General features: G+C 37.9%; 1 protein-coding gene across 1 annotated transcript; it reads left to right on the forward strand.

Annotated features, from left to right (window-relative positions):
* Nucleotides 1-1,989: 1,989 nt before the first annotated feature.
* On the forward strand, nt 1,990-16,627 carry Fancb (FA complementation group B). The gene is made up of 8 exons (XM_029534283.1): nt 1,990-2,973; nt 6,076-6,228; nt 7,312-7,404; nt 11,320-11,448; nt 12,511-12,674; nt 14,733-15,160; nt 15,276-15,510; nt 16,133-16,627. Exons 1-8 carry the CDS (start codon nt 2,044-2,046, stop codon nt 16,545-16,547), a joined length of 2,547 nt encoding a protein of 848 aa, XP_029390143.1. The 5' UTR covers nt 1,990-2,043; the 3' UTR covers nt 16,548-16,627.
* Nucleotides 16,628-26,205: the final 9,578 nt, after the last annotated feature.

A 26,205-nucleotide genomic window follows, 5' to 3' on the forward strand; every position in this document is an offset into this window, starting at 1 on the left:
CTCTCAGGTCCCCTCCGGCTACCACCTCCTGCTAGCTTTGCCGCCTGAGTTGTTCAGGCAACTCTTGGGCCGGTTGTCCCAGCGTGCAATGCGCGGGCGGGAGGTTTGGAGTCATTTGGTGCAACTGGAACGTGGCGATTTGGCAGCCTCGGAGAACTGGTTTTGTTTTGTTATGTTTTTCTCCTGACCGCTCGCAGATAACTTGCATTGTGAGTATTCGCTATATTCGGCGATTATTTCTGTTAAGGGTTTTTTTTTTTTTTTTTTTTTGCTGTGGTGTCTCGCTTTATAGTGCTGGCAGACTTGGTATGTAGCCTAGGTTGGCCTCCACTCTCAGACATGAGTCTCCTGTGTCTGTCTCTCTGATCCAGATTACAGGTATAACCACCACAGCTGTGGACTGGGAGACGCTCACAAGGACACTGTCTTTGAACTCTGAGTTAAGTGGTTATAGAAAGTTAAAAGGAAAGATGTTATATTGAGTTACTTGTTCTTAACGAGGTGGGGGGAGGACTCTTGTTTCCGCCATATAAGTGACATTTGTGGGTGTCACAGCTCTAAAATGAGAGTGTATCTGATTTCTAATGGGGACAAGCCAACGATGCTGCCAAGCTTGCAGGACAGGTCACAATACTTATCCAGGGTAAAATGCAAAGATTGCCCAGGCTGGTAAAAGTGTAGATTTATAAAGTACTACAACAAACTTTATTAGCTTTGGTGGTTTAGTTGAACATAACAATGCTGCCTTTCTTAAAGATTGACCAATACTGAAGACTACTTGTACTGTAAATTATAGAAAACGTTTTCCCAGGCACTGGGGATGTAGATCACAGGTACAGTACTTGCTGGAGATCTGAAGTTCAATCCTCAGCAGCCCTGCCCCCCCTCTGCCAACAAGGACAACCCAAGTTTTACCTAGTCTGTAGCTGGTTCACCTTAAAAAGGCATTTTAGCATCTTTCCCCACAACGTTTTCAATATTTGTTTTTATGGGAAAAATTGAACACATTGTTTAAAACTTGTTTGAAAACTTTCATAAAAGTATTTGAGTAACTCAGAGCTCCCCTAGACTCCCACTTCCCTACTTTGATACCCATATTCTTTACTGAAATTCAACCATCATGATAAGGATTCCATTCCTTTTAACTGTAGTGTGATATTCCCTCTGTTTATTTTCTTACTGGTAATCATTCAAGTTCTGAATTTTTATATTGCAAATAGGAGTGCAGTATATATTTCCTGGTTGTAGAATTGTTTCATATGGGGTTCAGGTTGGAAATGCAGTTGCCAAAGATACACATTTCAGTTCATTGCCGGGTTAAAATCTGTAGCCATCTCTCTGTTTCATAAATTACTTGGTTTTGTGCCCGTGTGTGTGTGTGTGTGTGTGTGTGTGTGTGTGTGTGTGTGGTACACAGATTAATGTCACAGGATAGTTTTCTGGAGTTGTTCTACCCTGCTGAGGCAGAGTCCCTCTAGTTTCTGTTGCTGCTTTGCATATTGCAGCTTTTTTTCCTGAGGGCTTTCAGGAGGGGGTGTCTCTGTCTCCCATCTCAGGAAAGAAGTGCACTGAATGCAGGGCACATCACTACATCAGGGTTGGTTTTTTTTTTCCTTAGTGAACTCTGCTCCTCCCACTTGTTCAGGCATGCACAGCTAAGCACCTTTAACCATTTCTTCGACAGAAGGTACTTTAAATAGAACATCTAAGTAAAGTTTTCCCCGATGATAACACATTCAGGTTACTCAGTCTTAGAATTTTTTTTTGAGTAAATATGACATCGTCACCAGGTGCATGATACATACCTGTAATCCCAGCACGTCAGAAGCAGAGGAAGGAGACTTCTGAGGCAAAGGTCAATCAGGATCTATTAGATAGCATGTGATAAATAAGTTTCTGACAGCATATTTTACTGTATCTGTTCTATTCAGTCTCTTTCTCTCTTTTTCTCTTTAGGATTAAAGGCCTCAATTGGAATCCATTTGCATTTGGAACTGGATCAATACAGAGACTTGATGCATTAGAGTGGCTGGCAAACAAGCAATGCCATTTAATGAGCAAGCAAAGTTCTTGTGCTACAATGGGGAAATCCTTGTCTTTCAGTTGTCCAGAGGAGAGTTTGCAGATTTAGAAATGCCTCCAGATCGATCTGTCTTAGGTGTCAAAAGGATGATATTTGACAGAGAAACTAGTGCATTCCTTCTGATATCCACTGTTTTTTTAAATATCAAGGAGAAAGATTCTCATTTAAAAATTCTGTGTTGTAACTGTGTGTCAGATTTCAGAACTAGAATTAACCTTCCTTGCATTTTGATCCAATGTAGAAAATACAATAGCAAAGCTTTCAAATATTATATACTGTTTCTTCACAATCTCAACAAATTGGAAAGACTTTTGAGTTTTGAACTAAACCATGCATTGGATGAGAACACAAAGATCTTTGATGGCCCTATAGTTGTTTGGCAGTATCTCAACCAATTCTTCTATATCTCTTCTGAAATTGGGAAAGTTACTAATATATCAGTTACGCTTTCCTCTGTTGAGTGGATAGGTGAGATTGAAAATTTTGGCCTAGGTTTCTTGGGGCTGGCAGAACCATCTGAGGATAAATGTACCCACAAGCTTTCAGAATCAGATTATGAATTTTCCAATTCCAGCCTCTGTGCATATGCTCTTAAAAATCAAGAAATGTTAAGCAACAGTTACCTGATCCCTCTTGCTTACAGTAGTGTGGTAACTCACGTGCATGTCTGTGCAGCTGAAATGGTCGACCACCAGTTAAGAATGTCCCTGATTGCCCTGACTCGGAAGAATCAGCTCATTTTGTTCCAGAATGGAATTCCTGTAAGAGCATGTCAGCTTCCATTTCCAGGTCCCCATTCAGTTCAGATTCTAGATGCAGGGAAAAGAAACCGATTTTTCATCGTGTCATTCCCGTCCAAGGCTTGTGCTGTTTCAGAAAAGAAATTTAAGGTATGGGGCTTAATCTCAATCTCCTAATAGTTCTGTTTGTAATCTTGGGCTTTTCTTGTATTTTGCTTCATTGTTTTTTTTTTGGAAACAGGTCTTAATATGTATAGTTCAAGCTGGCTGTAAATTTTCCAGTCTGCATTCTTGGCCTCCTGAGTCTTAGGTTTACAGCTTTGTGCTACCATCATGCTCAACGCTTTTTTAGATTTTCTAAGCATTTCCATTTTGCTAGTCAGTTTTTAATCATTAGTCTTTACAGATGATTCCTTTTTATGTTTTTCATTGTTTTCAATGTATACGAGTACATTGTAGCTGCCTTTAGACACACTAGAAGAGGGTATCAGATCCTATTATAGAAGGTTGTGAGCCACCATGTGGTTTCTGGGAATTGAACTCAGGACCTCTGGAAGAGCAGTCAGTGCTCTTAACCACTGAGCCATCTCTCCAGCCTGATTTTTTGTTTTGTTCTGTTTTGTTTTGTTTTGTTTTATTTGTTTTTTTTCTTAAAGTTATCTGTATTCTACCTGATAGTGGTTTTGGGCCTTGATGTTTGAAATCATAAAGGTTTTGAGTTTGGATGCATAAATGTATAACTTTAATTATATTTATTTGTCTTTTTATTATAACTATAATTTTTATTAGTGTAACCATATTGGAATGCCTAAATTAGAGGAAGTACAGTAATTATATTTGAACTATTATACTTAGCAGTTAAGGCAAAAAATGGAATGGAACATTTGTTAATATTGAATTCTGAGCCTATATTATTTATCACCATGTGTGAGAGGTTTTCAATAATAGAATGAATACTTTATTAAATAATAAATTTATCTTTTTAGTATCAGTTTTGTCCCCATATAGACTCTTTCCTTGTGTTAGCCATGAATCTGTTTAATCTACATTATTCCAGGAAGGAATTGAGTAGCTTACAAAAATACAAAGGAGCATCAACTCAAGTGAATAATGAAAATCTAAGTCATCAAATATTGTATTTGCTCCCAGACAAGCCCTTCATAAAAGCCCCAGGGATATTTAATTCAGTGATAGGACTACATTCTCTCTTAGGCTTTCACTCAAGTGGAAACTGTCCCTGCAAGTTTTGACAAGAATCTGTTTAGTGAACATTTCAAATTTGAGCCCATTGTCAGGTATGCACAGATATTTGTATTTTCAATAGAAGAGTCATATGTTTTGTAGTTGTACTGTCTAATATAGCCACTAGCCCTATGGAGTTATTGAGTATTTGAGATGTGAGTGCTCTGAATTAAAGCATATTAAAAATATGAAATCAACCTGAGATTTCAGACTTAGTAAAGGGCTGGGTATGGTGCCACATCTCAAAAGTGGGGAAACCAAGGCTGAACTAAAGCAATGCAACCTTGTCTTTGAAAAAGAGGATGTAGTAAAAATGCAGTAAAATATTGTGATTCTTAATTGATTATATTGACTTGAAATGGTAATGTTCTGGATATACTAGGTTAAATAATCAGCCTTCCATATCTAAGTGTTCTACATACGTTGACTCTGCCAACTGCAGATTTAAAACATTTGACACAAACAGGGGTTTTACTGAATATATATAAACTCTTTCCTTGTCCCTATTCCCTATCTAGTACAGTATAACCACTGTAATGTTGAATTTTCATTGTATTTGACATTTTAAATAATCTAGATGTTTTATAGTATGTGGCAGAATGTGGGTATTATTATTATTGTGATTGTTGTTATTGATTTTTTTGAGGTAGAGTTTCTCTGTGTAGCCCTGGCTATCCTGGAATACACTTTGTAGACTAGGATGGTCTTGAACTCTGATATCCATCTGCCGCTCTCTCCCGAGTGCTAGAACTTAAGCCATGCACCACCATGCTTGTCTGATTATATACAAATTCTATACCAATAAAAATCCACAGATTTTTTTTTTCAATCGAGAGAGGGTTTAGGAGGTAATCTTCCACTTACACTGAAAAGTGACTATATTAAAATTATCTTTACCTTTTTACTGAAAGTTTAAAATTATACATGTGCTTCCCATTTTTGTTTCAGTTCTATTTGCATTAAATAGCAGTGCTTGAAAGATTCATTACAAATATGCTTGTACATTCATGGATAATTCTTTGATGTTTAAATGCCCTAGGAACCCTAGGAAAGTCAGGATCTACAGCCATAAAATCTCCCCAGCATGACTGCCTACACATGAGCTGAATACAGTGTCTCCTTTCTGTAGTTCATTATGCCCTGAAATTGTGGGAAGGCATGTGGGTTTTCAGATATACTGCCTCCCTATACAAGTGAAGAATCAAGGCTTTAGAAAGTAGTACTGTAGGATCAGGGTCGGTATTTTATTATGTAGATTGAAGTGCCCTATTTACATTCTTCTGAAGCATAAGCCACTTTGCTGTGTCATCTAGGTAACGTGTCTATGTTCCTTGGATTCTGAGTGGGAAGTTGAGCTATGCTGCCTAAGGGAGGTGATCTGATCCTTAGCTCTATGGACCTTTAAGCAATCTATTTTAAACTCCTTGGCTGCTATTCTATTTTAAATGTAACAGATCTTTCTATTTAGGTAGAATTGCTTCTAGGTCTCCTGCTGTTTGTCCCTGATAATAACAATGCCTCTTCCACCACCCCTGGGGTTAAGCTGTTAGGTTCATCACCTTTCAATTATCAGGGATACTGACTTCCTTGGGAAATTGGTCTGATTGTAAATATTATATCAACAGAGGCTTATGGGAAATAGGTCATCCTTAGATTAACCATGCCGTAGAAAAGACTCTTTATTAGAGTTTTACTCATGTTGAATGCTAGGCTTCCCAAAGTGTTAGTTATGGGAAGTGTTTGAATTCGTACACAGATCATAAGATTTTAAATATAGAAATTGGGATGATAAAAGCCTTTAGATAAGCTTTGACAAAATATGACATAAATATCTCAGTATTTGGTTTTGGCTCCTATAATAGCTTTACCTTTAGCTTTTATAGTGCCACTTTGATCGGTCATTTGTAAGAATGAAGTTAACAGTTAAAAACTGCTTGGAACAAAAAGGCTTATGAGTTGATTTACATATCTTTTTTCTGTATTCTTCCTGTAATGCTGCCTTTCTTTCAGGTTGTTGCTAAGTGGGAACAACTTAGCTTAGTACTGGTAAATGACTTTGCTGGAGTTGGAACTGAACAAGTACTGGTCGTTTTTGAGGACTCTCTGGATGCAGATCAGCTGACCTCATTTACAGTAACAGATTTTGTCAAAATATGGTACTCAGTAAGTTCTGTTTATGTAGTATGTTTGTTAGTATGTGTATATAGATACAGATCTATGATATATGTTTTCTATTTTATTTTAATATACTAAATATGTTATATATTTAATGTGAGATATATATAGAGAGATATATTTAATGTGATATATATATAGAGAGAGATATAGAGAGAGACATAATATATTATGATATATATTATAGTCATTTTAGTACTTAAATGCTTGCTCCTCTATTGAAATAGTTATTATTTTATACTTTAAAATTCTAAAATTATATCCAGTGAATCTTTTATATGTTATCCTTCTCAACAAATGTTATATAAATTGACCATGTTTTTTATATAAACTTGTATTACATACGGCATATCTAATGGTCACTCAAATGTCAGTAGTGCTGTAAGTGAACTTTATTTTTGCTTCTGAAGCACCATTTTGTACCAGTAAGCAGTATTGCCCTGATGAAGGAATAAAAGAGCATGAAGTTCCTTCTGAAAAGAGGAAAGGAGTGATGTGAGATGGCTTAGTGATGAGGGCCCTGGTTGCCAAGCCTGATGACCAGAGTTGTATATCTAGAACCTACATGGCAGGAGAAAGCTGATGTCCACAGGTTGTCCTCTGACCTCCACATACACACCAGGACACGTGCTGTGAAACAGTCCCAGAAATAAACAAATGGAATGAATGCCATAAATGCTTTCAAGTACAAGGAAGAGGTGAAGTAACCTTGAAGCCTTTATCATAAGGTGGATTATTTTCCCCGAAGTTTCAGATCTAAGCAGAGTAGGAATCTCTCCAAATGTTTTTTTTTTTGTTTGTTTGTTTGTTTACACAATGAAGATACTTGTTCTTTGCTCTAGGGTTTTTTAGAAAGTAATGAGCTGATACTATGTGATACAGTATACACATTTGAAGTGGTAATAGTGGGGCCCACAGTGATACTTGCCTAATTACCAGATGTTGAAACACATTATTTCTTTTTCATGAGGAACTCTGCTTTGGGTAAATGTTGTTTGCCTTTTTTTTTTTTTTTGATCCTCTGAATTTTCAATTTATTTCACAATTTGTGTTGATGTTTTCTATCATTAGACCAAACCACTGGACTGCTGTGAAGACCCTTTGGCGGAAGAGGAGCATGAAAATTATTATTTGGTGCTTCCAGCACTGGAAAGCCAATTAGACGTTAGTGTCTCTGGTCCCTGGTTACCTCTGTTTTTTTTTTTTTTTTTTTTTCATTAATGAGTTCTAACTGAAGCATATAGCATTGAAAGAAATATGCTTGCAGGATTAAGCAGCTCTGTGTTTAGACAAAAGGGGTATTTTGGAGAACTCTGTGTTTGGGGCACAGCTGTAAAAAAGAACAATTAATACCATGAAGGTAGATTGTAGTGTTTCAGGCCTGTGATTTTAGCACTTGAAAAGGTGAGGCAGGGTAACTGTTACTTTGAGTCCAGCTTTCTCTATACACAGTCCCAGGACAGCCGAGTCAATACAGCAAGACCTGTCTCAAAAATAATAACACAAACTGTTGTTGTGATGCTATATATAAGTATGTTGTCTATAGACGATAACTCTTTGTTCTAGGATTTAGTAGGGTTGACAAGCTCTATGAACGAAAATCAAAGAAGCCCAGTTTTGGAAGCATTCTTGTATGTATGATCAGTAGTATGTCGTAGCATGTCTCTTAGAGGGGCAATGAATATAGTGACTTAAAGCACATTAAAAGACAAGTAGCAGTCTACTCTCATCTTCTTCCTAATGAAATTCTCTACAAAAGCCAGGCAACCACAGCACTTGAGAGAGATAAGAATTTAAGGTCAGTATATACCAACTTCTAAGCCAGCATAGGTGAGACTAATTCAGACCGACCATGAAAGTCCCTGTAAAGGAATTACTGCTTTTAGCTAAATGTACCAGCCGTATAGCACTCTGTTAGTTTTCTTTCTTTCTTTCTTTCTTTCTTTCTTTTTTTTTTTTTTTTTGGTTTTTCGAGACAGGGTTTCTCTGTGTAGCCCTGGCTGTCCTGGAACTCACTCTGTAGACCAGGCTGGCCTCGAACTCAGAAATCCGCCTGCCTCTGCCTCCCAAGTGCTGGGATTAAAGGCGTGCACCACCACACCCAGCTACTCTGTTAGTTTTCATTACTGACAACTTTCCTAACATAATGTCCAAGGCAATGGTTCTCAACCAGTGGGGTAAAATGCCTTTGAGAGTCACATATATAACCCTGCATGTCAGAGTTTTTTCATTACAATGCCTAACAGTAGCGAAATTACAGTTAGGAAATTAGAACAAAATAATGTTATGGTTGGGAGTCACCAACAACATGAGGAACTGTTTTAAAGGGATGAAGCATTAAGAAGGCTGAGAACCACTGCTCTAAGGAAGAGATTTCTTTGGATACCAGTTTCAGAGACTTCAGTCCCTGCCTGGCCAGCAGCAATTGCTTAGGGCTTCCGATGAAGCAGCATATTGGAACACTCGGGGTATGGTGGAGCACAGCTGCCCATCTCATGATAGCCACGAAGCAGAGAATGCCTGGGTTAATGTGCTTCTTCCTCTTCCCTCTTTTAGCCGATGGGGTGATGCTCTGTCACATCCAGAGTGTCCCATGCCCCCTTTAGTTATTATTCTTGGAAATACACTCACAGATCATGTGTTCATTAATCTTTTTGTCAACTTGACAAAAGAAGCCAGGGTCATCTGGGAAGTGGAAATTCTTTTAGTGACTATTTTTCCCCAACTTCTCATTTTACACATGATGAAATCTACAGACCCAGAAAGATTAAATGCCTCAGAGCTAACAGTAGAGTCCATTGCATCAACTTAGTTGTTAGCAGGGAGGAACATGGAGGACCCACACCAGGAAGAGACGATTGAGTCTGTAGCAAATGTCGATGTCATTGTTCATAATGTCCCACAAGTAGACACAACACAAATGCTGGTCACCAGAAGTGGAGTGTAATCATTGGCTGGAATGTTGTCACACACTAAAAAGGAAGATCGACAGCTGTTAGGGACAGCATGAGCAACCTTAAAAGCTGATGGACACATGATGGTCCAATTGAGGCAATGTTCAGAAACAATATAAGCCTAAAAACTCTCGTCAGGAATATGGAGAAAATGTGCTAAAATTCAGAAGCAAAGCAAAATTCTGGTAAGACTCCAGGGTAGTGTTGACTCCTAGAAAGAAAAAAAAAATTTTTGTTCAGGCCTCTCCTGCAGCTCCTAGAATCTATACATTTGCTTGGATGAAGTTTTGTAGGTGCTGACTGCATTTGTAGACTTGACACTTTTCTAAATTGTGCCATTTGGGGACTGTGTAGTAGAGTTCACAATAAGGAATTTTAGAGCAGGGTTCAGTGTCAAGTAGGGCAGTCTGTTCCTAGGTCAGGGCTTGGTTTGGATTTCTGGTTGAAAGGGGATGAAAGAAAACAGTTCTTACCATATGTGGGAAAATTCTGGAAAGGTAAGCAATCTATTGGCTCCAGGATTATGTGTCTACAAAAAGACAACGAGGAACCCTTTGATATTGATTACATTTCTTACAGTGAGCTTGGTTTAGTTTTATGGTTTAATAACCAAGCTTCCCAATATTTGAAACTAGAGATCTGCTATTTTTGTCATGGAGCACAGGGGACAGAATGAGAAAACCCGATAGAGGCCAGTGTTAGTTTCAGACGGTTCATTTTCAGTCAGCCCACCTTGAGTAGATAAATCTCCTCCCACCCAAATTATAAGTACCCAAGTATATGAGCGATGGAGTATGAACAGTCCGAAGCCAGGAGAGCTGGGCCAACACGAGATGCTTCAAAATATTAACTAGACATATTACACACTTTGTAATGAGGTAAGAGAAATAAATCTGTCTCCCTTCCTCCAGTCATTGATTTAAAAAAAAAAAGTTTAGTTCAAAAGTAAGGAAGCTAAAAGTTTTTGAAATATGGTAGAACATTTTATTGGAAGTTGTATTAGTATTTAAACAGTCTCACATGCCTATCTAAATGAAACAACTTCAGTCAATCCAATGACAAGACTGTTTTAGTAGCAAAGTATAGTCCATGATTATTTTCATCCTTAGAGCTAAAATCTAATATTCTTGTACAGTAAAAGAAATATATCGCTCTATGCCCTGTTCTGAGCCAAAGTTTGTTTCTTCAATAGTTCTCAGCAGGATCTTTTTTGTTAGTAGAGGGTTGTATTTATAAAAAAGATAAGGAGGGGAGTATGTTCTATTGGGGTGTGGTAAGGTATGGGGGAAGGCAATGCCTCAGCGGGCCCATGCCACGGCATCCCTTCCCCATGAGGAACCAGCCACACAACAGTCTAGTATAGAATAGAGTTTATTCAGGGCATAGGGAAAGGAGTTAAGAGAGTAGTAGGGCAGAGAGGCGAGAGGAGAGGCCATCCATGAGTGGAAAGGGGGGAAGGGAAGCAGGAGAAGAGCAAGGGAGGAACAAGAGACCAAGAGAGTGAGGAAGGAGCAAGCACCCCCTCTAATAGTGGGTCAGGCCTACCTGGCTGTTGCCAGGGAACTGTGGGGAGGACCTTACCTGGCTGTTGCCCAGCAACTGTAGGGCGGAGCTTAGACAGAATGCTAAAATAGAGTGTATCAGGACAAAACCAAAGAAAGCAAATTATGAATATTACTATATTCATAATTTTTTCTTGTAAAAAGTATATGAACAGTTTCAAACTTCAGGTTAACTTTTCTATTCAGGATGTTTTTACTCATCTGAACACTGTTTTGAAACAAGTTATTTCAAAAAGAAAAAGAAGTTTTGTTGTTTTGTTTTGTAAATGTAACACTGTTGCAAGGCCTCAGGTTTTATTCAGAGTGGTATGTGTTACTAGCTCCACAATAAAATGGATACTACTGTATGGAGATTCTCGACTTAGTGACTAAACTCTGTAACAGTTACTTGCGGAATCTTGCTGTGAACACAAAGTAACTCTCTTGTTAAGAGTAACAGTCTATAAACAAAAGAGCTTTTCTCTGCAAGTGTTCTCTCTAGAGAACTTCCTGGACTCACAATATGCCCTGGCCCTGTTTCAGTTGAAATTGTGAGTGACTTTTTTTTTCTTTTTGTTTTACAGAATTCTTTTATTTTTCTTAACAAATTCCAGCAGCATATCTCTTTTAAGGATAAATTTATTGCAAAGTCTTGGAAGGCTCTTTTAAACTCAGTTTATGGGAAAGTTGACAATATGCCAAGTGACGAAGAGGTAAAGTTAGAACAGTAAAGTTTATCATGTGATTTCTTTTGTTTTAATCAATTAATCAATTGACAATGTACTATTATTGAAGGACTTTATTTAAATTAGAATAAAGTAGAAAATATTGCTTGTTGGATTGAAAAGAAGAGTAACCAAGCAATGTTCATAATATTGAAAAACACTGGATTCAGGAGCCCAGTATTTTATTGGTCAGTTTCAGTTCAAAGCCAGCTCTACCACTTTGTAGCTGTGCGACTTTAAGCAAGTTACTTAACCTCTCTAGCTCATTTGTCTTATCTGGAAAATGTAGAGAATACTACAACTGGCAAAGGCTACTCTGCTTATTATGAGGGTTTAATGTAATGATGCACAGATGGTATTTAGACATCAAAGTAATAGTTTATTTCTCCTAACTGTGAACTCTATTCAAATTGTAATCCTGTGTTTATGGAAATGTCTTGAGAATGGTCAGGAAAGTAATGATAAAACTTCAGCCGAATTCTATAAACTACCCATAAAAATATAATTTAGTCAGTTTTATGAATGCAGAAGTTCATTCAGATCTTGAGCTCAATGCAAGTCACAGATTGGATTGTTTTCACCATACTTGCGGTATATATTATCAAACTTTATTAAAATGCAGTTTTATGTCCCTATTGGCTCTATATTGGATAAGTCTTCTTCCACGCAGGTTGTGATTCTTGACCTGAGTATATAATTGTTTCATGAATTTTATTTTAGTAAGTTATATGTAACCTCTAACTTTTAAGTTATTTTATTACCTTCATTATTTATTATTATGCCCTATTATAATTTATTTTAAAAAGTTTCTGTGGTGTCTAGCCTATTGACATTGCAATATGGTGTAATCATCTACAAATGTATTGGGCTGTATTCATGGCTATCTTCGAAAGGATGCGGTCTATGGTTCCCAAGGCCAGCATGCTTCATCAAGCCATAAAGCTTCAGAGCTGACTTGCCTTACATACATTTTGGGTTAGTCAGTGTGTGTGTGTGTGTGTGTGTGTGTGTGTGTGTGTTAAATCATCTATTTTAACATTTCTATTTAAGGGCGGTCTTGTTCCTTTCTGTGATGACGATGAAAACAGTATCCCCACCCCTGAGGAAAACTTACCAGACAATTTTCCAGAACCAGAACATATTGTAGAGCAGACATGGTGCCGTGTACTAGATGATGACTTAGTTGTGGGTGCAAAAGTCACATCTTTGAAGGAGTAAGTACATTTTCATGTAATAATGCCACAGGGACGCTGCATATCAGCACTGTTTAATAGACGTCAGTACAAGGCACGTGCAATTTTAATTGTTCTAGTAGCCTTATTAAAAATGGAAAGAAAGCAAGTGGAATTAATTTCAATATTTGATTGGCTCCCTCCTGCCCAGAGTTTCATTTCAACATATACTCAGGACAAAAATAATATTAATGATCTATTTATTTTCATTCTGAGCTTTTGAAATTTGATTTGCATAAGACATTGCAATTCACACTTGCTATCTCTCTAGTTAAGTAACAGTCTCTAATAATAGTGGATTTTTCTCCTTTGGGCTAGAAGTCATGGAGAGGAAAATAATATCTGCTGTTTCCACCAAACTGGGGATCCACAAATGTGCACGCAGAGAAAGAAAAAGTTGGAATGACTCTGCTAATATGTATATTCAACTGTCCTAACAATAATGGAGTCCAAGCAACTTACCTAGTGATTGGCTTCCACTTAATCTTGTTTCAGTGAGTTTCTTTTGGTTTCCTGAGACAAGATCTTCCTCTGTATTCTAAGTTGATTTAGAACCCTGTTTTTGCCCAGCCTGGCTTCAAACTCTTGATTCTCATATCCCAGCCATTGCAGCTACAGGGTTCCAAATGTGTGTTACTATGCCTGCTTGTTCATTGACTTCTAAGATGTTTGAGGCGATTGGCCATAAAGGGTTTGGGCTTTTTGTTTCACATGGTGACTTAGGTGCATTGATTTTCTAGGATACAAGTTTGGCATGCCTGAATATGTGTGCTGTTTTCTCATGTAATGTATATTTTGAAACTCTGCCTTTCCCCCTGTAAAGTACTATGGGCTGACTTGACTGATTTCCTGCTGTGGTATCCCTTTACGTGTTTCCCTGTCACCATTATTTTTTTTCTAAATCAGAAGTGTGGGTATTTCTTTATGTATGGAGATGAGAGCTATCTTTGGTTCATCAGTTGACTGTGGAGTCTTGTTCTTAATAATAAAGCCCAGCAGAAATCCATGCTGATACTTTCAATTCAGACTAAAACTCCATATTCATAGTCTTAGCACTACCAGTCTTGTATCTCCATTTCTCCCTGCCCTGCCCCCCTTGCTGAAAATTTAGTTCTCCACTATGCCAACAAAATTGCTATTTTCTTCATTGTGTAATCTGTGTATGATATTCAGAGAATCATAATATCAACAGTATGATTATTATGTTTCTTTAAAGTTCTTTGAGTAATTTTTAGTATAGTTTAGTAGGCCATGCAGATTCCTCTTTGGGTGTCACTGTTCCTTGATAATGTTGATAGAATTGGAATGTGCCTAAATAAACCTACATCAGAGAATTTCTGAAAGATAAGAAATAATCTATATTCAAGTTAGATTTTCAATTACTCAGGAGAGTGTAAGACAGAAGTATTTTCATATTTTATGTTAAAGGTATTTTACTCTAAATTATTACTAGAACTTAAAAATTAGTTTTTTCTCATTTATTTTTAATATTATTTTTTTTATTCCTTGATAATTTCCTACAATATATTGTCATCATATTAACCCTCCTCCCTCAACTCTTCCCCGATCAGCTTCCATTTCCCTCCCTACCCAACTTGATGTTATCTCTGCCCCCATTTTTAAAAAAACAAAAAACCAGCAAGCCTAGTTTATTCTGGACAGCTCCTCTTGGGTGTGGGCTTGGGCCTACCCAGGAGAGGTCGCTGGATTCTTCAAATTTCTGAGGCTTTTACTCCCAATACTTTAAATATTTTGCCTTGAAATGATTATTCCAAGGGAAGGAGGGAAAACAACTGCTTTGTTGTTTTGGTAAACATTTAATCATCTATTTGATTTTTAAAAAATGTACAAGCAGGGTGTGGTGGTGCACGCCTTTAATCCCAGCACTCAGGAGGCAGAGGCAGGCAGATTTCTGAGTTTGAGGCCAGCCTGGTCTACAAAGTGAGTTCCAGGACAGCCAGGGCTATACAGAGAAACCCTGTCTCGAAAAACAGAAGCAAAAAAATGTACAATAAACCAAATCCTTTTTTTCCCCCACAGATCTAACGAGATGACTTTATCACTGATAATGAATCAAGGCAACAGGTCCAGTTTTCATCTTATGAAGTGTCAAAGTCAGGTGATTAGCTTGGGTATGAATTCTTTTCCAGAAGCATCCTTGATGACAAAGGAAACAGGACCAGGCATCAAAAGGATGAAGCTGACCTCTGATAGCAAGGAAGAGGAAAGCTCTTTTTGTGGCCAGTCATCCAAGGGAGAATCTTCACGCATAATCACTGCTGTAACGTCTCTTTCACCACTTCTAGTATTCAACAAATTGTGTTGCACTGTGCTGCTAAACATTAGTGACAGAGATAATCCTAAAACTACTGTGCATGATTATATTGTCTGTGGCAACCTTGATTTTAATCTACAAGATCTTTTCAGTAAGAACCACCTCCTGGCATTCCCGAAGAAGCAATCAGTAGGTAATTTGAGGGGTCATTTTTGTTGTTGTGTGTTTAATTGAATCAGAAGATTTTGAAAAATGGTTGCTCGTAGACAGAATTTAAGGCTCGAACTTGGGTTGTGTTTTTCTTGTAGAACATATGGAGGATTTTTTTTCACTTCTTGGAGTATTGCCCAAGTACCCCTTCTGTGTCACATCACCTACCCATGCCCTGAATTTTATGAAGGTATGGCTCTTGAAACACATGAAATGTGAAAGAATTCAAGAATGTACGGAAATATACCTTTATAAAAAGCTACAAAATTGTGGAGCACTCTTGTCCTGGGAGCAGAGAACAGCATCTGAAGGAATTTTAACAATCTATTGCAGGTAATGCACATCCAGTTCAAACCAGTTCCTAGAAATTTGTGTGTCTCTCAAAACCAGGTGGTGGCGGTGTATGTCTTTATTCCAGCACTTGGGAGGCAGATGCAAGCAGAGTTCTGTAAGTTTAAGGCTAGCCTGGTCTATAGAGTGAGTTGCAGGATAGCCAGGGTAACACAGAGAGACCCCGTGTTGAAAAACAAACAAACAAACATCATCTCTGTAGAATTCTGTGCTGAGACAGGTTACAGTCATGGCTTGGTATTGTTTGAATGCATAGAAAAGTAATGTCTCTGTTTTAGTCTTTTGGTTTTGTTTTGTTTGTTTGTTTTGAAGCTAGTAATTATTTTAGAATTTACCCCGTCTATAGGGAATATTCAGTAAATACCATGTTGCTGTTGTTACTGAGCATGTAATATATAATCTGGCCAGTAGGTTGATTGCTACTATGTTAATTGGCATAGAACATGCGCTTTGATATAACTAATGTATTATCAATGAAAGCATGCATTTTAATTCTATTGATCTTTGTGTTTATGAATAAATATTAATTGATTGCTAGAGCATTTTGCATGTGACTATTGTATGTTGTCACAGTCATGTCACACACACTTGTCTTTTATTTCAGGAGCCAAGGAGTTTTGTTCCAGTGTCTTGACCATCTCATCAAAGTTCTCCCTGAAATATGTTCCTTTAAATATCTGAAGGTCGAAAATGAGGATTTCTTAGTTGATCATTTGTCATCCACTTTGGAGGCAGAACTGGTTACCTTTTGTTCAGTTTCTACTTCTGCCTTCGAGTATGTTAGAGGTTGGTATAACTGTAGAACAAGGAGAACAGATAATAGGGCCATGACATTTTTAGGGAGAAGGGCCAAAATCCGTCAGTACAAGCGCAAAGTTCAGAGAGAGAGGGTACTGAAGCATCTGAATCTGACAGTAAATGGCAGCAGCTATGCGGAGATGACTTTGGCATTAGCTGAGATTCAGTTGAAATCAGACCTCATTGTAAAGACACTGGCTGATTTTGTAATTGCACTTTAAAACTCATGATTTAAAATATTCCATAATTTTTTGCCTCACTTGTTAGCTTTTGTTAATATAAAAATTAAAGCTTATTATAATCCCTAGAGTCTTGTTTTGTTTTACTGGCATCTTTTGTAGTGTGTGTGTGTGTGTGTGTGTGTGTGTGTGTGTGTGTGTGTTTGTGTTTAATGTAGGGTTTCATTCTATAATCTAAGCTGTCCTAGAACTAATTACGGAGCCTCAACTTGTCTTATTTACGATTGAAGAAATCTTCCTGTCTTAGCCTCTTGAGTACCAAAATTGCAGGTATGTGCCACTATCCCAGCTCAATTATGAGCTCTGATGACACAGTACAGTATTTCTAGTAGAGCACCAGTTTGTATGTTGTCATTTTGCCCCCCTCTGCTTCTACTAAAGCAAGGGACATTTGTCTATATCTGGAGGCTTTTCTTTTTGTGTGTCATGGAAGCATGTTATGTTTATATAATCAGATAAACAGAGACGGGGTAACAACCTATGTTAGTGACACTTTGGACTGGGTGATTATCTGTTGGGGAGCTTTGTTTTGGGCTTAATTGGAGGTTTGGTAGCATCTATGGCCTCCTCTACCTACTAGATGCCCATAATATCCCCAGTGGACCTCTGAGGGATTCTTATAGCCAGGATCCTTTGAAACCTTCTGCTATGCAAGGACAGCCCACACAGCAAATAACTAAATCCAATAATCCAAAGAACTGAAATGTAAATAATTTAGGTTGAGAAATCTTTTCTTAAACTTACCACTTAAGTGAAAAATATTTTGTTCTATTAAAAAAAAAAAACACTTGATTCTTTTGTGTATTTTGATGCTTAGTGGAACATAGGGAGTAAAAACAAGCTTCAAATGGATGAAAATTCAATAAGATTTCTAGAAGCCACAATTTCTTTAAATACCTAGCTCTTCCGGAAAATTAAATGTAGTGACAAGTGAGACTAGTGTGTGAGGCCCTGGTTATATTGTATTAATCAGCTACTCTGAGATTATATAGCTCGGTAGGAATATAAAGAACTCAGGACATTTTTCTTAGAAGTACATCTCTCTCAAAGGGCTAAGTGTACCTCTTAAGCTGCTCTATTAAAAGTAAAACTGGGGCTAGCTAGGCAGAGAGCTTAGTGGGTAAAAAGCCTTTGCCATGCATGGTTGGGGACAGTTCTGATGCTGAGATCTCAGAGGCTGAATGCAGAAGCATGCACTTACTGTGAGAAGAGTAGAGCCAGGAGAATTGCCACAAATTCACGGAGACTAGCTTGATACATTAGTGACAAACAAGATGGAAGGTGCACTAAGCATGTCCCTGTGCTCACACATATTGTACATGGAAAAGAAAATTGAAAATGCTTTGGGATGCCTTCTGAAATCCCAACTACAGGCCAAAACTGAAATACTAAATTCTAACTAAATAGAAGACTATGGTTCTCAGTAGAGACAGAAATTTTCAAGTGAAAATTCATTAGAGAACTGATATGTAAGATCTAGTGAAAGACATCTGAAAGAGGGAAGTTCTACCTACTTTCTCTTTCTAAAAATAATTGTAAGAAAATTTAGTATATGTGTGTTTTTGTGTGTGTCGGTGTGCAGTTGCCATGGTGTGCATGTGGACTTCAGTGAATGCTTTTGGGAGTCGCTCTCCTTTCACCATGAGCCATACCTCTAACCCTGAAAAGAATTGTTAATAACAAGAGTGTCTGGAAAGGAAAGGGGGCAGGTTATAAGTCGAAAGGAATCTTCTTGGCCCTTTTTGTTCTGTTATCCTTGAATAAGATGGTGATTTCCTTCCTAGTTGAAAGAGATAAAGATTATAGAAAAACTGGTACTTCATGTTTCATGCATGAGTGCTAATTGCTCTTCTCCTTTAGAGTTCTCAATACCTAATGATCTGGGTATGTAAATGGTTTAAAAAAGAATACAGGTTATTTTCTTGACAGCTGTCAGTTTGCCCAATTTCTTTAGAGAAAGAATTTCAAGATACCTTAATCAGGGTCCAGGTTTAGTAAAGGGTCAAAAAATGTAATATTTATTCACAGATAGCTGTATGCCTATCAGTAATTTTGAAGTACATAAATATATTCATATGTATATTTGTACATACATATGATTGTTTTAGTATTAGGGATTAAGCCTTGATTCCCATACCAGCTAAGCGAATACTCTTATAACTCAGCTATATATACCCAGCTCTTTTACTTTAACAATTTAATATATTTTTAATTAAAATACAATTACATCATCTATATCTTCTCTTTCCTCCTTCCCACCACTCCCATGTCTCCACCCCTATCTCCCTCTCAAACTAATGGCCTTTTTAAAATTAATATTGTTGTACATATGCAACAAAGATATAGGTAGAGCCTGCTGAGCTGTTTTTGTTGTTTGCATTGAGAATGCTGGGCTGACTATTTGGTGTTATATAACAAATTAGGGAACTCATCCTGGGAGTGGCTACTTGCCTGTAGTTCTTTGTCTAAGGAAGAGCCACTTTGAGATTTTCCCATCCTGCTTAGTATATCTGTTGATATTACCATTATTCTGGTCTTGTTTAGGCAATCATGTCTGGGAGACACAGTCTCCCAGCAGACATCCTGGTTGCCTGTCTTCTGTGATGTTCCCAGAGTCTTAGTTGCATCTTCTGGGGCTGGGCTCCCCATGATCTCTTGATCTCTGCATTGTATCCAGTTGTCCTGTAACAGTGTCTCACGAAGATATTCAAGCTGATCTTGAACTCATTCTGTAGCCTAGCAGGCATTGACACATATCCTGCCTCAGTCTCCCAAACAGCTGCAATTATAGGCTTGTGTTACCTAGCCTGACTACATATGGTTAATTCTGCACAGAAACCTATGAATTATAGTTATTAGTATTGTCACCAACTTGGGGGGGGGAGTTAAATCAAATTTGAGGGAGGTATACACAAACATCTTGAGCTTATACCCTGGTTGTAATCACTTTTAAAAACAACAGGTACTTTAAAAGCTCTACTTATGCAAGTGAATATTTTATTGTCATGATAACATCCCTTTATACCATTTAGAATTGGCTAAGTATTTTTCCTTAGTCTTGAGAAAAAATATATAATCAACTTCCATGTCCAGTTTTCCCCCTAATAAAAATGTAAAAACTGAGCAATCTAAGCTAGAAACCTATGCAAAGCTTTGATTTTTTTTCCCCCTTGCTTTCTCTCCTTCCCTTCCACTTTCCCCTTGTACAGTACTAGACATAAGGGGAAATCATCTTTCTTCCATGTTCTCTAATTTTTATTTGAAAAAAACTTACCTCCCACTTTCAGAGGTTGCAAATGTAGACTGTTTTTACCTCCCTCAGGCAACTCCATTTGAAGAACATGACATATTTGCATTTAAGGACAGTTGGTGAAGTCGAAAGAATGCTGAAACACAAACTGTATACTTCATTGAGTTCTTCAGAGGGCTTGTCCTGTTTACCATTTGGGGTTATCTATATCTTTGATTTGACTTGGTTAGTACCTTAACAACCACAAAAAGCCTTATTTTCCTTTGGTCCATATTCTTGGAATGCTTACAGTCTGGTCTTATTTTTAAAGTCCCTCTAACTTTTATTGGTATTAAAGAAAGGGCCTTAATTTATAACCCATAGATATTGTGCATTTTAGATGCTGATACTATACTGTACCATTGAAACAACAATCCAATTGCATGTTTATTGACATTTTAGAATCTCTTTTCAGTATCCTGCTTGCTATATTCAGTAAGTAGGTCCTGTTTAGATACTGATTTTTGATAAGGGTAGTAAGGCAAGCAAAACACCCACAGTGTTCTCGTTGTTTGGATATTGGCCAATGGCTTTGCTAGATGAAAGTTCTTACCTTTTGGAGGGGAGGAAGGGCTGGGTGGAGTGAAGAGGGGAGGCTGTGGTTAGGGTGTATTGTATGGAAGAAAAATGAGAGAGAGAAACAGAAAGACATAGAGACAGAGAGAAGAAAGAAAAGGAAAAAAAGAAAAGAAAAGAGACGAGAAGAAAAGATGAGAAAGAACTTATACCTGTAAATAGCTCAACATCATGGCCCTGAGTTCAGCTAGGGAGTTCTTTACCCCCTTTAACTTGAACTTTAATTATCCACTTCCTCATAGATGCAGTCACTTAGGACAGAGTGTAAGTAGTGTTATGGACAATAAGGCTGTCAATTGGCATCAAATGTTTAGCATTAGTCCTTACAAGTTCAGTCAGGAGTTATACGTATTATGTGTTCTATTAATTACCTCTTGTTTACCCATGTCCTCCTTTTTCTGTATTAGAACTAGAAAGATCCCTTCCCCCCCACCCCCAGCTCAAGTCCAGGGAACCAGGGCAATGATTCGTCATAACTACTTCCATCTGAATATGGGCGTTGAGGTATTTTTGAGGGAGGGGGAGGGTAGGGAAAATTGGGGGAGTTGGTTGGCCTTAAGAAGGCCACACCAACGATTGTCTTAGTCTCTGATGTCTGTCCTGACTGGATCTGGCTGAAAGTCCCTGAGATCAGGAGTTCAAGCAGGTCAGTTCAGCATGTCTGACGATGAGACTCACCAAGGCTGAATAACCTGTAATATACAAATCTCAAAACAAAAGTTTAATATCATCAAGGTAACTTTTTTGTTTGATTCTCTGGAATCTAGTTCTTGGGGGGGGGGTCCCTTCATCATATCTGATCCATATAACTCTGGAAGGTGTATAGACACTAATCACCTTTCCTAAAAACACAAAGGCAAAACCTTTCTCCCAAATCATACCCTTAGTCATACCCTTTAGTCAGCAACCAGGAAAGATTGTATCCTGCTTTCTCTTCTAGAGGAATAATAAAACAACCAAAAACCTCATAATCCTACTCATTTTGAAAATCTGTATTCTCTCCAACTATAAAAACAATTTAATCACACTTCTATTAATATTTGATAATAAGAAGCAGGCAGCTAGTCAAACCAGGATTTTAACCCCAAATTCCCATGGAGCCCATATTCAAAGAATATGAGTTTCCTACAGACCTTAATATACCATTGATCTGTTATGCTCTCTGCCTAGAGCCATAGACATTTATTTTATTAATACCTGTTAGAACATCTATTTGTTGTGCTCTCTGCCTGGATCCATAGACTTCTATTAATTAATACCTGTTCATAGCAAGCAATTATCACTGCTCTCTACTTGGAGTCAGTAATTTTCCCTATTCTAGTTCCAACATGCAGGCGAAATTCCCCATTTGATTCAGACAAAATCTGTATATAAATCTATCCTAAAAGCAAATAATCCCAATTTTATAAATTTACAGTTCAATCAATATCTGCCCCCGAGAAGTCTGCAGCTTCCATTCTCTGGCTCAGAGCAGCCATATTGTCTCTTTTCACAGCAGGGGACCTTAGAACCCTCTTTCTTTGTTGCAAGGTCCTGCTATTGAGTCCTCACGTGACTCCACTCTACCCAGCTCATCAAACCTCCAAATGTCTAACTAAATTTCTAACTCATAGGCGAAAAATCTTAAATTTCTAGTGGATTCTAGCTTCCCATGTTGGATTACCACATGTAGCGAGTAATATCAACAAAGCATTCACGCTACTGCAGGCAAGGCACCAGAGGGCAGGCCAGCCTGTTCTCAGCCCAGCAGACACTGTCTCAGAGCTCCAAAATCTCTACCCAGCTAGCTAAGCTCCCATGGCGGGCGGCTGCCACGCCAGCCACACGCTGCTTCCAAATTCCCATGGCCAGCTGGGGTGCCTGGCCACCTCACCTTTTCACTAGATCTCAGTTGCGTCTCAGTTGTGTCAGCACGTGAAGGAAAACACACATAATCTTAGTTTAGAATCAAAAGGCAACACATTCATTGGACCCAGCAACTAGCATCCTAATTTGTAAGCCATTCTAAGTTAAATCCTCCTGTAGCAGATCCCAACGGATCTGCCACCTGAACCGGGGGACTCAACTACCTACACTTTGACCTTCCATGTTCTTCTCCTGTCCACCAGCCAACTTTCCTGTCCTCTTCCACCATCCTGTTCTCTGACCCGGAAGTCCCACCTACACCCCCAGGGATTGGTTCCTTAAAATCTTTATTCATTAGGGAAAGCATCACATGAAGTCACCTAAGTACATGACTTACTCTTCATCCCAGGCAACCACTCTTGGGGAAGCGGAATTAGCATCAAAATACAAACAGCACCAGGGCTATCCATTACACTCCATTGCTGTTTCCAGAGGCTAGCCTTGACCTTTAATAAGGTAGCAAATGCAAGAGCTTTCTTTGGCAGTAATAGCTGATCTGGAACTGGCCCAAGATCGCCCTCTTGGACTTAATCAGACTGAGAGAAAGGACTTGGTCCTTTAAGGAGGAAAGAACTCTGTCTAGATCCTGCTTGAAGTAGCTAGTCCTAATTTTAAAAGCCGAGAACTACAATCACAGGAAATTAAGCCTTGGAATGAGATTAAAAGTAAATATCATTTTCATTGTTACACTATGAGTCAAATCAAATGCAGTTTTCACTGCACTACCAATTACTTCAGAAAAAAAATTATTTCCTGTGACGAAAATGAAGGTTTCATTGTTCCTGGCTGCTAGCATTAATACTAGCATATGCTTGAAAAATGTTTAATATTTCTCTCTCTCTCTCTCTCTCTCTCTCTCTCTCTCTCTCTCTCTCTCTCTCTGACAGGGTCTTATTGTGTGTTCTAAACTGTCTGTATATTCTAGAATGATTTTAAACTAAAAGGCAATAATTCCTCTTTTAGCTCGAGTGCAGAGACCACTTCCTAACCTCTGCTTCCCCTCTATTATGTATAGCAGGCCAGCTTGCTTTACATCTTCCTCATTGAGAAGAGCTGTGTGCCAGACCATTTAAGCTGAATCTCAGTATTTCCTGTTGTAGAATATGGAATGATAAATGGGACTATATCTGTCTAACATTTTTTTTCTCTTATGTGTTTACACATCTGAAGAGTTCAGAATTTTAGTGATTTCTTATAGCAATAAGAATCTTATGTTCTCAGCTGGCTCCTGTCCTGTAACAAGAGAAGAAACCTTGATCATTTTTTTTTATAGTTCAGTGCATCTTTCTGCTGGAAAAGAAAAAGTGATTCGATGTCCTAGGACTGTTGGTAAAATAAAGTGTTATTGCTATATGACATAGGCCTAGGGTTATTAATTTGAGCTTACACCCTTTCCAAGGTTGTGTGAAATGTTAACCCTCTCTAACCTCTTCTAGCCATCTTATAAAACAAGGGAAGCTTTAGTGTGATTTTTGAGAGCCTAATGAAATGTTTTAAGGTTTAGAATGGTTGGGCAACTTATGTCAAGTGCAATAATAAAATCTTATAAGTTTTCCAAATAGGGAAATTATGCTATATCTTTATATTTAAAAATTCAGATAGAAGTAGTAAAAACAAAACAAAACAAACCATTGTTGTATTAGAATCTGAACGGATCCATTAATGGTGGAAAAAAATCCTTTAAAATAGGCTAAGTATGCAGTACAGATATGTTGCCCCCACAAAGAAAACGAGGATAGCTGTACAGACTAGACTAGTCTAGTGTTTTCTGAAACTCATGCCACATGCACAGAGGAAAAATTAGTGGGAAAATAAAAATATCAAGAAAAAATATTCATAACTTTTAGGTAGAATAAGATTGACAGAAACTAACCCATGCTTGTATACCACTTTTCTGTGGTGAACATTGTTGGGTAGTATTATATGCCATTTAGTGAACAAAAGTGCCACGTGTTGCTACTCAAATTTCCATTTAAATTAGTTAAAATAGAATTTAAAAATTAATTTGGGATCCCTACTTGCTGTAACAAGATTTTAAAAGTCGCATGTGGCTAGTGGCTAGCATTTGGTCTGTACAAAGTAGGACATAGTCACAGAATGTTTTTTTTCTACAGTGCTACTTTTTTTTTTTACTATTAACTAAGACTTGTTTACTGATAGAAAAACTGATACCCATGCAGGTGAAATAACATACCCAAGGTCACGTTGCCAGTAAGGAAAACAGAGCCAAGATTTTTAGCCTCCAGTAACTATAACCTTTGCTCTACTGATACTATGTTTTTCTGCTTATAGTCAGGTTATTAATAAAATAGCCATGACCTGGTAGTTTTATATTGACAAATTACATTTAGTAATATTAAAATATAGAATTATAAATGTACAATTTTTAAAACTGTAATTTTGTTAACACAATTGAAATATGAGGGTGAAGGTTGGCTGTATTTAAATCTGGAGAGAGAGTCAAGGGATAGCATCAACTGCATTTTTTTTTTCTCATAGCCGCTTCCCTCCAGCAATAGCTGTAGTGCACTCTACCTGTTTTCTACTGGCTTTCATTGTCTTTGTTAGTACTATCACTTTCCAGAATTTTTGTATTACTATTCCTGGTTCATATTTGGAGATTTCTTAAACCAATGTCAGACTTTTAAGCATTTTTTTCTTTGTTTTGTCTCTTAAACCATTTATTTCTCCTGACCAGAAGGTTGGCATCACTGTGGGTGGGTGGACAGAAAATACTGTGTGCAGCAAGTTTCCAAGAACAGCTGCACAGGTGAGAGCATGACTCAAGAGAAGGTAGAACAGGTCCAGCCCACACTGGCTCTGTTCATGTCTTAATAGACGATGTAGATCTGATCTGGGCTAACGTGTAAGCGATTAGACAACAGGCCATACAGTAGCTTCCTGTAGGTGTGGTTCTGGACACTGCTGATCTTGCAGATGCTGTTCAGGCTGCAGAGGGTGCAGTGGTTGCTTGATCTGCTAAAAGTCATGATCTGGCCCAGGACTGCATGCACTGCTATGTACTCTCCTAGCTTGGCAGTGACCTGGATTCTTTTTGAGACTCACCTAAGTCTTCCAGTAACTGAAGTATTTGTCATTATTTGGCCATAACAATGGAGGACTTGGAATTCTAGAATAAAAAATATAAGCTGTCTAGGCTAGAAACCTTTTGCCTTTGTTTTGTTTGAGTACTCATCATTTGAGAAGAAAGAGGTGAAAATCTGTTTTCTATTTACAGTTGCTATCTCCTGTAATACTTACAGATGATATTGCTACCAATTTTTTTTTACCTCTTTCAAGATAACAAATGGCCCATGAAGTGGGAGATAAAGAGATTAGTCCATTTGGTCCTGTGTTTTTGCCTATGGTTTCATTGAGTACTTTGTACACATCTAGGGGCCGAAGATGGCACTTTAAAGGGCTTATACTCTCAATGGAGAGATAATCACACAGACAAAAGTGTCCCTAGTGTTCCAAGGGGGCAACTGTAAAGGGCTATGTCCATTAGAAACATATCTGAGAAAGGAAGTCTTCGTTTAAAAAAAAAAAAAAAAAGAAGAGGCTATCTTTTGAGAAACTGATAAAAGCCAAGAGTGTGCATGTTGGAAGTGGTTATAAGACTGAAGGTATTCTGATGGTGTTTTACCTAATGATTCAGGAATAATGCCAGAACAAAAGGAAAATCAAGGCTGGAGAGATGGCTCAGCAGTTAAGAGCACTGGCTGCTCTTAACAGAGGTCCTGAGTTCAATTCCCAGCAACCACATTGTGGCTCACAGCCATCTGTAATGAGATCTGATACCCTCTTCTGGTGTGTCTGAAGACAGCTACAGTGTACTCATATAAATAAATAAATCAGAAAGAAAGAAAG

The sequence above is a fragment of the Mus pahari genome, chromosome X (genome assembly GCF_900095145.1).
Source record: "Mus pahari chromosome X, PAHARI_EIJ_v1.1, whole genome shotgun sequence".
In the NCBI taxonomy this organism is placed as follows: Eukaryota; Metazoa; Chordata; class Mammalia; order Rodentia; family Muridae; genus Mus; species Mus pahari.